The following is a 14,459-nucleotide window of genomic DNA, read 5'->3' as shown; positions in this document are numbered from 1 at the left end:
CACGGAACGCCCAAGGAAAACGAATGCCAGGCGAACTTCCAAAATTACCTTGGGGTCATTTCAATCAAGTCAACTTCTTTGGAAGACCATTGTCTAAGAAGCATGGTTCCATTTATTACATTTGGCACTGTCTTACGCCTGTTATGTAAGTATTATTCTGTATACTAGTATAACCAAAGGATATAAAATAATTACGGAGAAGGCCATCTAGGGATAACTTACATTACGTCTAAGGACATTTGGCTTGTTTCGTTTGACCAAAGAGAGCCATAGGCCATTTCCGAGTTGCTGCTTGTCTCGGTTTCGAAGTGAGTCTTGGTGCTTAACTATTGAAAGGGAAATGAGTTTGATTTATATAAAAATACGCAACTCATTTACATTTGAATGGTTGTGCACCAGGACTCGCTTTGAAACTGAGGCATGCAGCAACTCGGAAATGGGTTATTCTCTTTGTCAGATTCTGACATATATTTTGGAAACAAGACTTCTCCTCTGAATAACCCACAGCTGTCCAATGATGTACTTCTGTGCACATATTTGATACATTCAGAAGCTTCAGAGCTGAGGTTTTTTGAGTTTAAAAATTTCTCGCGCTCACGCATTTTCCCGCGCTTGCAGCTTTGATCTTATTTTTGTCCATATTTGGGCATAAAATTGGTGTCCTAAAATCCCCAGCTTTGCTCCAAGGAAAAGAGTTGCACGAATACACGCTTCAACGTTACGTGTTTTTGATATAGCCTGCGAACAGGCTCACTTGTAGGCACGGAAAATGCGAGTGAGCCTGCTCGCAGGCTACTTTTGATAGGTCAGCTACAAATTGACCACGTTCAATTCACGTGGTATTATTCTGTATTCTTTGATTAGTTTGGCAACAATGTTGCAAGATTTTGCGTTGAAATGTTGCGAGCGTTTGGCCAGGCCTTTACGGAAGTTATATTTTTAGGTGACGTATTTTCAAGGGCACTGTAGAAGATCGTGAAGTCCCAACTGTCATGACTCTTAGAACCACATGTTTTCGAGGACAGGTACCCAAAGGGCTATCTTTAAAAGGAGGGAACGGGGAATCGTAGAATGAAAATGAGGAATGGGGAATGGGGAATGGGGAATCTTTAAAAGGAGGAATCTTTAAAAGCGGGAATCTTTAAAATAGGGAATCTTAAAAAGCGGGATTCTTTAAAATGGGAATCTTTGAAAGCGGGAATCTTTAAAATGAGGATTCTTTAAAAGCGAGAATCTTTTGAACGGGAAGCTCAGCGAATTATTGATTAATCAACTAAAATCAATTTATTCATTGCTATTATATCGCACGCTAAAGCATATCTGTTTAGCGGGCTAGTGGAGCGGTTCAAATCTCGATTCTTACTCTTTGAGATCTGCTACACCGGCAGAAGAATCGAACCGCCTTGATTCATCTTAACTCCGGTCTGTGAAGTTTTTAAATTGAGTTTCGCAGCGATAAATATTTGTCCTACCGTTGTGAAGTACTAATGGAAAGACGTACGACTTAACGACAGATATATGGCACACACAATGGGTTCTTGGTTTTGTGACAGACAACCCTTGAATTTTTAAGCTGTGCGTGATGCGACATTTACACGGTGGCCGAGAGAGCTGTAATGTTTACTAAAAAGTGATGTATTTCATGGAATTTGGCTATCTGAACAGTATTAGAAAAAGCACTATTGTAATTTTTGTTGAGTTTCCCAGGCTCGTGTGGGAAACTCAGTGACAGATGTTTTTGTTGGTTTCCGGCCAGCATGGCGTCTCCATACAAATCCCTTGAAATGTGGTAAACGATTTGTCCGTGTATCTTGCATAAGAAAAATTGCAGTGACCTGAATCTCGGCGGGAGTCTTTGCATATTTTCTTTCTTTTCTTTGCCCGATTCTGGAAAATAAGCAATACAGTAAGTAGATGCCGAAGGACGTGCCGGCGGCGTTCTGTGACATAATTTATATTAGCTTACTTTTTAAGTTAAGAGTTGAGGAGAATTTACTATTCCATGACAATATTATAGGCTATCTGACACAGGAACTCTCATCGATCGGTTGTTAGTTATTTTGGCGGGAATTTCGCGTATAATCCGTTATTGTGTGCTTCACGAAACCTCTTTCTACGCGATGCGGTCTTGCAAATACAACTTCAAAATACCCATTGCATTTACTTCCAAGAAAAAAGAATCGGTCCCTTCGAAGGTCTTCCACAATTTAAGTGGACTCGGCAGACAATATGTTATCGGGTAAGGGGCGTTTGGAGCCGTTTTTGTCACCGAATATATAAGGAGGAAGGTCGGAGATTCGGTCAGGAAAGGGGAAACAGTTGTTGTTAAGAAATTGCTCGGGTCTTCACTCGACTTCATCGATGCGTTCGCCAAAGAGGCTATGTTATTTTACGACCTCAAGCACGACATCATAGTTGGATTCAAAGCTGTATGGCACGATCCAGTGGCACTTATGCTGGAATATGTTTATTTTGACCTTAGCGTTTTCGTTTTTGTTTAATTTTAAAGATTCCCGCTTTTAAAGATTCCCCATTTTAAATATTCCCTCTTTTAAAAATTCTCGCTTTTAAAGATTCCCCATTTTAATTTTTCCCATTTTAAAGATTCCCCGTTCCTCATTCCCCATTCTCATTTCCATTTCCATTTACATTCCCATTTCCATTTTCATTTCCATTTCCATTCCTCAATTTCCCTTTCCTCGTTTTAAAGAAAGCCGTACCCAAAGGGTATGTGTAGACCGTGTCGCTTTACGGAGTCCTGTAAAAAGAAAATTGTCATTTCTATTTATATTAGTAAGGATCGAATACATACATATAAATATACATATACATTTACATACTTAATTGACCACTCCCCATAGGAGCTTTTCAGGGCCAATGAAACACAATCACGACAGAACAGAACATTCAACAGAAACTGTTAAGAATCCCAACTGGCCGGAGGCAAACCAGTTGGCTTTTTACGAGTACAGCTGAGAAGTTGAACCAGGGACTACCAGGAACAAATTCAACGAGTGGTCAGAGCGGGTCTTGAACCCGGGATCCCCGGATCTCAAGGCAAGCGCCCTAACCACTGGGCTGCACCTTAAATGTATCCTAAGCTTTTCTCTTTGTACTTTCATAGAATCTTAGCCGACGCGAAGGGCATTCGAACCTTTTACTCGGATCACTATTCACATCAACGAGATCCTGACTTTACTTGCCTTGGAGTGGTGTTCAAAGACATCCTTGGCAACTGCTTGGCAACAAGTCACGGCAGAGATGAGGTGAAAAGATGTCGAGGACCCTTTGAGAAATACTTCTCTACGGAAGTCGTTTCAAAGACTTTGAGAGTTATTGGCCAGGAATGCAAGTCCTTTATGGAATCCTTGCCCGTTGGTCAACCCGTGGATCTTCAGACAGGAGGGCTGGCTGATGTCACACTTCGAGTTTTAGTCCATGTGGTGTACGGAGAAGACGTGCTCAACAAGTTCTTCCTGCGCATTTTAGAACTGAGTGGTTTGTTGCAAGGTGCAGTCGACATGTTAAATGTGGGTGAAACGAGATTGCCTTTTTATTCACTTCTGCCGACAAAAGCAAACCAAAAGGCCCGGCGTTTTAATGAAGCTTGGAATGAGTTCAATTGGTTTTTGTTCAAGGAATATGAGGAGGGGCGACTTGATGCAGGCGATGGGTTTTTCTTTGCCATGATGGAACTACTAAAAACTCACGCGCTCGAAATGGATGAAAAAGAGGTATGTGAGCGTTGGCCGTGGCCTGGGTAGCTGGCGATATTGTTGGCGCGGAGAATGGGGACGGACACTGTGAAATACAGAGCCCCTCCCCAGTCTCCGGAAAGCTTCGCCGCTCGTTAATTTGCCTCTCGCGACAACAATAGGACGATTCTAGGACGAGAACGACTACGAGCACGAAATTTTCTCATAGAGCAACAGTGAGAGCGCGCAAACCAGAGTCCTTTTGGCGGGAAAAACGTGATACTGTCGTCATTTTAGTACGAGGTTTTGCAAAAACGTCGTCGTGCCAAAACCAGTGAATAACACGGTAACAATTTTCCCATTTTTCCATGAGCAAAAAGGCTCAGTTACCAGCAATAAGAATAACTGACAACCTATAGTGTTAATAAAGAGTAAGATTAATCGTCCGAGCTATAAATTTTACAAGTATTTTCGCTAAAAGCGGCCAGTCAAATCTCGTACTCGTTCTCGTCCTCGTCCTAGAATCTAAAGGTTCCCAATACGGCCAGCTACGCTGGCTACGTTGACTGTGATCTTATTGTTCAAGTTAAAGGGGTAAAATGAACACTACAAAGCGTGCTGTATCAGGGTGTGAACTTTAAATAAAGTGCTTCGTCTTCTTCGTGTTATGTTTTACTTAAGGAGCAGTCGTGGCTCAGTTGGCTAGTGCGCGGCTTTCAGAGCGAGAGGTCCCCGGAACGATCCTCGGTGACTTAAACGTCTGTTTCGACTTTCCTCTGATCCGTGTAGTTATAGCTTTAAATACCCGTAAAACGGAGCACTGACAGAGGGAGGGGGATAAAGGTTCCATTGATACCAGCCTCGTTGCTGAAGGAACTACCGACGTTAAATAAAGTTATTTTACCTTTTTTTTTTATATAGCCCGACTTCAGCTTAATTGACCTAAGGGCTCACTTAGCAAAAAGAAAAAGAGACAGCAATTTTAAATTCCCCGAATGACGACCCATTGTCAGGAAATAACTCAGCAGAAGTCATAGAAAAAGATATCTATTAAAAATGGGAAAATTGAAAGATTCTTTCCGCGCTTCGGAGAGGGAAGACAAAAAGAAAGCGTCATTCAAGTATTACAGTTGATTTAGATTTTCTTAAGGTTGGGTTTACCGATATTGAGTGTGGAAACATCGAACTAATGTTAGTCACAGAGACAAAGGACATGTTGAAGTCGGTTGAACTTAACGGAACGGCAAGATTGGCGTGCAGATCACTCCTTGTATTGTTTCGCTTCTTTCTAGCTTTTTCATTCCGTAGATGAAATCCTTCTTTTGAACATCGATGTCAGTTTTGCCGCAACGTCCTTTGCATTAGCCGACCTCGCTCAATATAAGAACATTCAAGACAAAGTTCAACAAGAAATAGACGCGATATTGCAGGGAGATGATCCAAGTTTCCACACAGACTTGGAAAAAAGGCTGCCCTATATGGAGATAGTACTTAAAGAAAGTGCCAGAGTGCATCCAGCACTGGCGTTGAGTTTGCCAGAGAAGACTGTGAAACAAGTCACTGATCTGGGTGGATATCAGATTCCTAAAGGGGTGAGTGAGTGAGTGAGTGAGTGAGTGAGTGAGTGGGTGAGGCGCCAGTAGTCATGGGATGAAGTCACATGACAAAATATGGAATGCAAGAAATGTAGCGAACCCAGCAACACGACCCTTACGATTAGTTTAGTGAAAATAGTAAAAGAAATCGAACTGTTTAGAAATATACAGCATTTTGTACTAGTGCCCAGTCCCCTATGGAAAGTGATTTCTTTTTTCGGACATTTATTTAAAATTATCTTGAAATGTCCAATTACAGAAGTGATGTAGCCAATAGTGTTAACTTCATAAAAGTAAATCCAGCCACCAGAAAATGATAAAAAGTGTTGCCGCTTAGCTGAGATTTCTGTGCTAAAATAACTTTGACATATCACGTGATCATATATCATCCTATATGGCAGGTAAGGTTTCTTATCTTATCGCTGCTAACGATGCCCCAAAATTATTTCATGTTATATAAAATGGATCAATAGTTAGACCACCCCCTCACTTATTTCCCTTAAAAAAATAGATCACGGCCCAGGAGTTAATTTACCTAGGCAACGCTTCTTGCAACTTGTCTCTCGTTGTCGATGATCACATGAGGGTTAAAGGAACATTTCATCGGCTGGTGCCGCAAACTGGGCGATACACAAGTTGCTGGACAGATATTATGCTTGAAAAATTCGTTGCAACATTGCGGAAAGTAGAACTCAACTTTACTTCCGCCGAGGTTTCTGCAACTTGCAACGTTTTTGACCGTTTAATATATGGTATGTTACAGCAATGTTTCGTGCAACTTGTCTCGCCGTTGCACGAAAAAATGGCTCAGCGTAACAGCGCCTTAAGACACACATGCGTTGTTTCTTCCAACCAGGGTACGAATGGTTAATGCATATAGCTTATAAAGATCTAAGAATTTACGTTACCTTGACTTGTTTTCTTTCAACAGACCCCAGTTTGCGTGGATACGCATTCTTTAAACTTCTCCGAACAATTCTGGGAAAATCCGAACAAATTTGACCCAGAAAGGTTTGCCAATGGCAGCAGACAAGTACCTGGATCATTTTTCCGCTTCGGAATGGGCCCCCGGAAGTGTCTCGGTTATCGCTATGCTTTGGCGATCAATCGCGTGGTTGTCGCCTCGGTTATGCAGAAATTTTCTCTCGAAATAGCCCAACCAAGAGCCCCTATAAGAGTCAAAGAGAAAGGAATGACCTTCTTCACACCGTACTTAAGTCCGATAATTATCTTTAATGCGCGGAATGGAAAGAGCGCGCATACAACAGACTAAGCTAAATTTTTAAAAAATGAATGAAGGGGTAGTTTCTAAAGAAACTGTGGTGCTGCGTCGGTGGGGAAGTAGTATACAAAAATTTGGTTTTATCAACGGAGTTGATAATGTAAATTGGCCACCGTACAGAGATTCTAAAAGCTGACGTTTCGAGCGTTAGCCCTGACGAAGGGCTAACGCTCGAAACGTCAGCTTTTAGAATCTCTGTACGGTGGCCAATTTACATTATCAACTCCGTTGATAAAACCAAATTTTTGTAAATTTTTAAAATCCTTCTTGAGCGGCTGAACTCGTAAAGGAGGGGGGGAGAGTACCTTAGTACCCTAGGGACGAGGCTGTACCTTTCAATAGTAGAAGTGACTAATCCTTTCAGAACACTGCCACAAACTCATCTCATTAACTCTTCTGATTTAAGTATAGCTGAGTTTTCAATGTCAACAATGACCAAGTATTTCGTCACTTAGCCTGGGCAACGATGTAGATGTACTATCTCGAGTCCAGTTCCAGTATGAATATGGTAGAGTAAACGGGAGCTTAGAGAGAGAGCTTGATAGCAAATGTTTGATAGCAAATGTTAGCAACAAGTGCGAGTACGAGAAAAAGTACAACTTGTACTCGTTCTTGAAGTCGTGCTTTACGTATTAAGGTATAAGCGTATAATACGAGTTCCAGTCTGCAGAAAACCACGGACGGGTGCTTACCATTTAGCCAAAAAATCCGGAAATTTCGGTTTGAGGTCAAATGGAAAGGCAATTTTCCGGAAAATCTTTTCGGAAATTGTGGACAACCTCCAGAGGTAGTCCTCTTTTTCCGTTCGGAACGGAATTCGCGAAATGCTCTTACCATTTGCGAGAATCCTTCCGTTTCCAGGTCCTTTCTCACAAGATCGAGTGAAATATGCGGGATGGAATGCTGTGTAGTAAATGGTAAGCGCCATTCTCATCCGGTTGGTCATTAAATCGGGAAAATCGCTTACCTTTAATTTATGCAACGATAATTCCATCCGGATTATTTGGCTAAATGGTAAGCACCCAAGGACACTAATTCTTTGGCAAAATATCAGCATTTTAAATAATCTGCTTTTCAGGCTTGAAAACCCCCCAAATTATTTACCCAACACTTGAGGATTGTAAGTATATGATTATTACAGTTTTAAACTAAAAGAAACAGCTCTAAATAAACGCATGCAATTTCCTTTTGACAAACTGGAACTTATAGCTACGACTTTTCGATGTAAAGTTGTCGCAGACCAACTGGCAGGTTGAGCGCGCCGGGCTGCGCACTACGGATGCCCAGTAATCAAAATTTCAGAAGTCGTACTCGAGCCTGCGTAGCGAGAGGCAAATTAACCAGCGGCGAAGCCGCGTGGAGAATGGGGAGGAGCGCTATTTCACAGCTTCCTCATTCTCCGCGCGGTTTATGCGGCTTACGCCTCTCACAATACCAACAACAATACCGCCAGCTACGCGAAAAATCTTAAATAACAATGACCACAACCAGGTTTTCTGAGCCCGCGAGACTGAGCACCCCTTACAAACCATTGTTTTAACGAAAACCGCTGGTTAGCAACCTCAGCTACGCAAGCTATATTGGAAGTCGCACGCGTTGTCGATGCTAACATTCTCTAATGACGACTCAAGAGTCCTTTTCAATGTCAGTCTAGCTGACAATTTATTGCAGCTATTGATCGCGTGATAAGCTATGAAAAGGCTTCGGTAGGATGGTAAGGAAAGCAATCACCTTCCATCGGTGTGACCTGAAATCTATGCCCAGACTTGACGCCATTAAATGTGGTATAACTTTGTTGGTACGTTGGTTTTCTCAAGAACACAGTTTGATTAAATTCTAAAGTTCATTGCAATCAGCGGTTTCATCAGTTTTGTGCCATCGATTATTTTAGTGGATCAGTTCAAGTTAATGAATCACATTGGGCATTGTAATTGACTGATTTCTATAAACTTGTTGGTGCTGTTTGAAACGAACCACTGCAGTCACAGCTAATGTGATTGACGATCTTAACAAATGAAACTCTTGATTGGACTTTGAACTTTAGAATGTACACATTTCTGAAAGGAACGCAATAAGTTGATTTGCAATCTCCCAAGTTGAGCACATGCATTCAGCTCTACTAGTTTACCTAAATGGTAGAAATGCTGCCCTGGGGAAGGAAGATGTTCAATTATGCTTGCGGTAATCTAACGACGGTGTATGCGTGGAATTGAATGAAGATTTTAATAGGTCTTGAGCAGGGACCATAAAAAACATGGACCCCCAAACTGCACCCCCAAATGCACCCCCAAATGGACCCGGCTAAGAAATAAAAAAAAAGGATGGTTTTCACAGTGCGGTCGTCAAACTCTAAAATCAAAATCGCAAGGTCTTCTGAATTTTTATCCAAAGGAGCTTGAAGATGACCTAGAAGTAAATCTTTTTTCAAGTTTCCAATTCCGTGACGTCTTTCGTTTCCAAAATACAGCATTTTGAACTCCGACAGCCTACCGGCTGCACCAGCCAAGCTGCCGACCGCGACCTGTGGAGTGTCATTGTACGTCAACCGTCGAAGAGGCGATGACACTCCCCAGATACCCAGATACCCTATGAATCTCAGCAGTTTGAGCCTTTCAAGTGCATTAGGAGGTGCGTTCATACACATGTATTTTCTTTCATCGGCGAAAAGTAAGCGCTTTCACTACAAAGGTAACAACAGATGTTTTTGTTGATTACTGGCCGTCATATTGGTGGACCACATCGCGTCTCCACACAAAAGTTGCGTGAAACGTTTCGACAAATAACTCAGGAACGATGTGCCGCACAGACCTGAGAATTGGAGAGGTGGTTAAAAGATTTGTTTCCCACAACATCCCAAGGTCTTGGCCTTTTACATTGAACGATTTCGAATTTATTTATTTTTTTGGTGCGTGACAGTGTTTGAGGACAGGAGAAGCGACAGGCCCTTGCCTCTTCTGATCATACCACGCATCTTTATTCCTCCATTTGCGCATAACCACAATTCCTCGCGCCTTTGACCACAATGCTTTATGTTTTGAAGAAAAATGTGTTTATCTCCCGATATAAGAGCTGCCTCGTTCGCATCAGAAAACACGGAAGACTGTGATAGGAAATACACTATCACGATCATTCAAAAACCAGGGCCTCCCTGATAGTATTTTACAAGGTAACATTCATGCTAGCACCTTGCTTTTTGAAAGTTCTTAGGGCCTCTTACATATGTCTTGAGGGCATTTTAGGCAAACGCATAGCGTGAACCCATCACTTGGAGCAATCGTCTTTCACAAAGGGTCTGCATCACCCCCCTGCACCCCTCAGCTTGATCTGCCCCTGAGGGGTTTCAATAAAATTTTGGCGGCTGCTATGAGTAGCGTTAAACCTACTGTTGTTATTGTCAAATTACTTCAATTTAGGGAGGAGAGAAGCCGACTTCTTTGAGTGAAATATCCAATGCTTTTTTTACCACAAGTGCTTGTAATCTCGCAATCTGATTGGCTAATTTGCCGTCCTGCGCCTCGTGAGTCCACAACATTTTGAGCACTGTGATGACGAATATCGTTGTCGATAAGAGTACAGATAACGCTGAACCACTTTCAATTTGTTAATTGTCAGCTGTTAGTACTTTTTTAAGCCACTGGCCCTAACCCTAAGCATTTGAGGGGATGAATGTCCCCATCCTTTCAATGATGATGATGGTGATGTTCCAAACATTGCTATATTGGGTGCACACACCCCCCCCCCCCCCTCCCTTCTAAGAAAATCCTCGATCCACCCCTGCGCCTGTAGGGCACAATACGTAGTGTTCTCTGGACTTTCCCTTGTAGTGTGCAATGGATAATGATAAATAACCGATACCAAAAAGCATCCACTGGATACAATATTATGATGCCAGGCTTAAACCTTGTGTAAGATTTTTTGTTTATTGGTGAGGAGCTAGATCCCAAGGCAAGCACTCTAATCACTGGGTTTGTGTCTATTTCAAATTGGTAGAGTATTTTTATTTCCAAGTAGCATTGCAGCATTGACTCCTTTTTTAATTCAATTTTTTTACACTTCTGTCTTATATTACACACACATCCTCCAGGAATAAATTTTAATAAGGGTTAATATTTTCTTTTCCTTCTCAGCGATTCGATATTATTTGTGATAATATAAACACAAGAAATAGTTATCGATAATTATTGTTACACTGAACGCATGCTAACCAATGGAGCAGACGTTTTCCAAGTATGTACATTCAGACTAAACAGAAATGGTCATCACCAGACCTAAAATGCACAAGAAATCTCGTGCTGGTGTGAACTGTGTCAAACTGTATTATTGGAAAGCGATGTTCAACTTGATCAACTTAAATACTTTTAGTTACAGAGCCTTAAAATTGCTATATTTTTTAAATGAAACATAAAAAGAATACAAAATAAGCCATGCAAATATTGATGCTCGGCTAACAAACCTGAAATTAATGCAGTAATACCAAATACAGTTTTATACTGAATGGCTTTCATCGTACATCATTTTTTTTGATAATTATAACTTACAATAACTTATTGACTGCATTAAGAAATTTGCTTGTAATGCATTTTTCAAAATAACAGATCTGTTCATTTTCCAAACATCAACCAGATTCAAGATGACAGTTACATGACTACAAAAATAGAAATTGGATTGAAATTCTCCAACTGCAACAAAAGATTTTACCCACAGACATCATCCACTATTCAATGGTAATGAAAGGAAACTCTTAATTGAAATTATCTAAGCTCCACAGTCTCCACATTAATGAAAATGTTATTGCTATTCTGTGTAATGATCAAAATAACAAAAACTACATCCACAAGAAGTTGTTTGTCCAGAAATCCCTAATATAAATCAATTATTTTTCAATGAATTTTACACTGCCAAGAAAATTACCATCCTGCCTCCCAAACAGGTTTGGAACTGGTTCGTTTCTTTGACAATCTCTGTGAACCATGTGACAACCTTGAGCTTGCAACACTAACAGAATCCCCAATCATCAAACTTGATTCACTAGGCGTACGAGACAGGACACTTGAAGTGGTGCTCTTGGCACTGCTTGGCCGACTTCTGGAAGCTGTTTTTGAATATTGCTTTTGTTTTATGTGTTCTTTGAGCAATGAATCCCTGGACAAACCCCTTGTTGGCCTGACTGCTTCAAGTCTTTGAAGAAATTTCTTGTAAAGGGAAAGAGACGTTTGAAAGTTTAAGTTTTAATGTGGTCACGTAGATATGGGGGAACTTCTGACTTAAGTTTAAGTCAGAGTAACAACTTTTCTATTTCTAATTGTCTGTACTACATGTATACATTGGTCACTCAAAAGGTCTTGATGTAAGATTATTCTGAGTGTATGGGCCCAAAATAGAAATGTAAAGTTCTCTAAAAGGTAAGAAAAATGCAAGAAAATCTAAATCTGGGAACATTTCTGGGACATTACTGAACAACCAAACACAGAAATATCGAAATGAAGCACCAAAACACCATGACCCCACCATACACTGAATACTAACCGACAAAGGTTGGATTTGAGATAAAACATCATTTTAGGCCTAATTAGGCCTAAAACGTTATTGCTTCTAATCTCAGTCTTACAGTGCATTTCACAAAACTTTTGACAGGCGATTTGCGAATTTCGTTGTGAATTTCATAAGTTTGCTTCGAACTTGAGAATTTCATTATGTAACTGTCAATCAAATGGCCAACTTCGAAACGAACTTGGGAATTTCGCGCCAAACTTTAAGGGAATGAGCACTGAACACTCATCACAACAATGCGGTGTCCGTGCAAGCTGCTAAATACTGGTAAAGTATATTTTCATTTTCAAGAGTCAGTGATTCCTGTGGAATAACGCTGAATTTCTTGAAAGAATATAAACCAAGATCTTGCGTTACGCTGCGGCTGCATGCAGGCGACAGGACATTTTCGAGCAAACATTGGAACGTTATTCTTTACCGGTTTGTTTTGGATTGCTGGAGTGGTACATGTAGTTTTACAACACTCCATATAATTATTCACATCATTCAGCACGCGCTGACCGAGTGATATTTCTTCATTTGTTGTCTTCGATATTCCCCCTGTGAACGAAAATATCAACAATTTTGGCAATGGTTTTTTGGGAAGTCTCATTTCCTGTCCTATTTGAGATTGTCCTTTCCATTCTAACCAGCTTTCAATAATTTTTTGCCGAACAAAACTTGGAATTGCCTTTCCTTGCACGGTGAAGGCACTCATTTCAAAACAACAACCGAGAGCAATGGTGAAATTACTTCGCCACATTCCCACGAAGTTCGGCTTGAAATTCCCAAGTTCGTTTCCATTTGACTGACAGTTACGTATTGAAATTCCAAAGTTCAAAGCGAACTTATGAAATTTACAACGAACTTCGCAAATCGCCTGTCAAAAGTTTTGTGAAATGCACTGTAATCTCCTAATCTTAATCTCAATGAATTAGGAGCAATAATGTTTTAGGCCTAAAACGATATTTTATCTCAAATCAAACCTTTGTCAGTTACTACTCAACGTATGGTGGGGTCTCACATGGTGTTTTAGTGCTTCGTTTTGCTGGTTTGGTTTTTAGCTGTTTCGTGGTTTAGTCATGCCCACATTTCTGTCAAGATGACAAATGTAATGGATTTCACATAAATCTTCAAAATAATGTCTTCCATAACCTACAAACAACAACACTCCGGCAAGGTTAACCCCTTTGTTTCTCTTTTCCTCATTCTATTGCGCTTCCTTCAAGAAAAGAACACTTAGAGACCAACAGCAACCCAAGATGATGTAATGTACTGAATGACCTAATGCATGATCTACACTACTGCGTTTCATTGAAATACAGTTTTTTATAACATTAAGCTTTGCTTTTTAAAACTGCACGAAAAGGGATGCATTAATGTCTCTGGTTAAACAAGACTGTCCGTGTTATGACGTATAGACTTAAAACAAGGAACACAATAGCAAGTCAGATTAAGTCTGTGTCCAATCAAACAGTTTTTAAATGAAATCTTTAATTATTGGTGAAAAGCCCCACACTCTCAAAACCTTCTTCAATTATTTACCTGCTACGCCATTATTTCAATGATGAAGAAGTTTAAGAATTCAAGCAAATATTTAACGGGCAACAGGAAATAAAGTCCGCAATGAAGGGCTAAAACAATAAAGCAGTCTTCAACTAGGCTTATGTATATTTTTAAGGATTTCATTATTGTACAGTCACTGTAATTGCTGATGAGTCGAACATTACGTACCTGGTTATCCATATCAACTTTTCTTTGAAATCTACATCGATTGACCTCGGACGAGGTCTGAACCCTCAACGGCTCGGAGACGAGTTTGCTCTTTTGGGCAGATTTTGGTCTTCCTCTTGTCCGCGTAATTTCTCTCAAAAGTCTCTGGTTCTCTCTGTCAATGGCGTCTACCTTTGCATTACTAAACGACATGTTTTTGCGTTCGAGGGGCGTTGGACGCCTTGATTCAGCGTTTATTAAACCACTTCTTGGCCGTGACCTAGAAGAAGACGCTACCGAATGTCTTGATGCCGTGTCGTCAATATCTTGCTTCTCTTTGATATCATCCCATTGGTCTTCGGCGCTAGTCCCTCCCCGAATTTCATCCACACTCTCTTGCGGCTGTCTCTCGTTCAATTTCTCGTTAATATCAAGAACAGCTTGAAGAAGACGATTCAGGTCAATTTGATCAGAGTTTGGGTGCAAAAAGTGCTCCCTTTTCAGTCGATCTTCGGTGTTATCATTGGACGTAGTTCCTGTGGAACCGCGTCGACGATGCCGTCTGACAGCCGCCATGTTTCTTTTTCGAACTGAACTTGTTGGCTCGTTGGCATGGAAACTGGCATCAGCTTATGAACTATTCCC

General features: G+C 40.8%; 2 protein-coding genes across 2 annotated transcripts; one reads left to right on the top strand and one right to left on the bottom strand.

Annotated features, from left to right (window-relative positions):
* The first annotated feature begins 2,120 nt into the window (after positions 1–2,120).
* Positions 2,121–6,572, top strand: LOC138001018 (uncharacterized). The gene is made up of 4 exons (XM_068847687.1): positions 2,121–2,239; positions 3,125–3,734; positions 4,988–5,287; positions 6,222–6,572. Exons 1-4 carry the CDS (start codon positions 2,121–2,123, stop codon positions 6,561–6,563), a joined length of 1,371 nt encoding a protein of 456 aa, XP_068703788.1. The 3' UTR covers positions 6,564–6,572.
* A 4,017-nt stretch (positions 6,573–10,589) lies between these two features.
* On the bottom strand, positions 10,590–14,407 carry LOC137998978 (cilia- and flagella-associated protein 97-like). The gene is made up of 2 exons (XM_068844815.1): positions 13,836–14,407; positions 10,590–11,764 (listed from the first exon to the last, which is right to left on the bottom strand). The coding sequence occupies exons 1-2, from the start codon at positions 14,388–14,390 to the stop codon at positions 11,480–11,482; spliced, it is 840 nt and encodes a 279-aa protein (XP_068700916.1). The 5' UTR covers positions 14,391–14,407; the 3' UTR covers positions 10,590–11,479.
* Between the last annotated feature and the right edge of the window lie 52 nt (positions 14,408–14,459).

The sequence above is a fragment of the Montipora foliosa genome, chromosome 4 (assembly GCF_036669935.1).
Source record: "Montipora foliosa isolate CH-2021 chromosome 4, ASM3666993v2, whole genome shotgun sequence".
In the NCBI taxonomy this organism is placed as follows: domain Eukaryota; kingdom Metazoa; phylum Cnidaria; class Anthozoa; order Scleractinia; family Acroporidae; genus Montipora; species Montipora foliosa.
This window is presented reverse-complemented; position numbering and strand designations above follow the sequence as displayed.

Excerpts from the sequence above, each read along its gene's own strand:
- LOC137998978 (XM_068844815.1), bottom strand. The coding sequence starts at position 14,390 with ATGGCGGCTGTCAGACGGCATCGTCGACGCGGTTCCACAGGAACTACG. Across the intron at positions 11,765-13,835 it reads AAGTTGATATGGATAACCAG|AAATTTCTTCAAAGACTTGA; the intron begins GTACGTAATGTT and ends TCCCTTTACAAG.
- LOC138001018 (XM_068847687.1), top strand. The coding sequence starts at position 2,121 with ATGCGGTCTTGCAAATACAACTTCAAAATACCCATTGCATTTACTTCC. Across the intron at positions 2,240-3,124 it reads GGCAGACAATATGTTATCGG|AATCTTAGCCGACGCGAAGG; the intron begins GTAAGGGGCGTT and ends GTACTTTCATAG. Across the intron at positions 5,288-6,221 it reads GATATCAGATTCCTAAAGGG|ACCCCAGTTTGCGTGGATAC; the intron begins GTGAGTGAGTGA and ends TTCTTTCAACAG.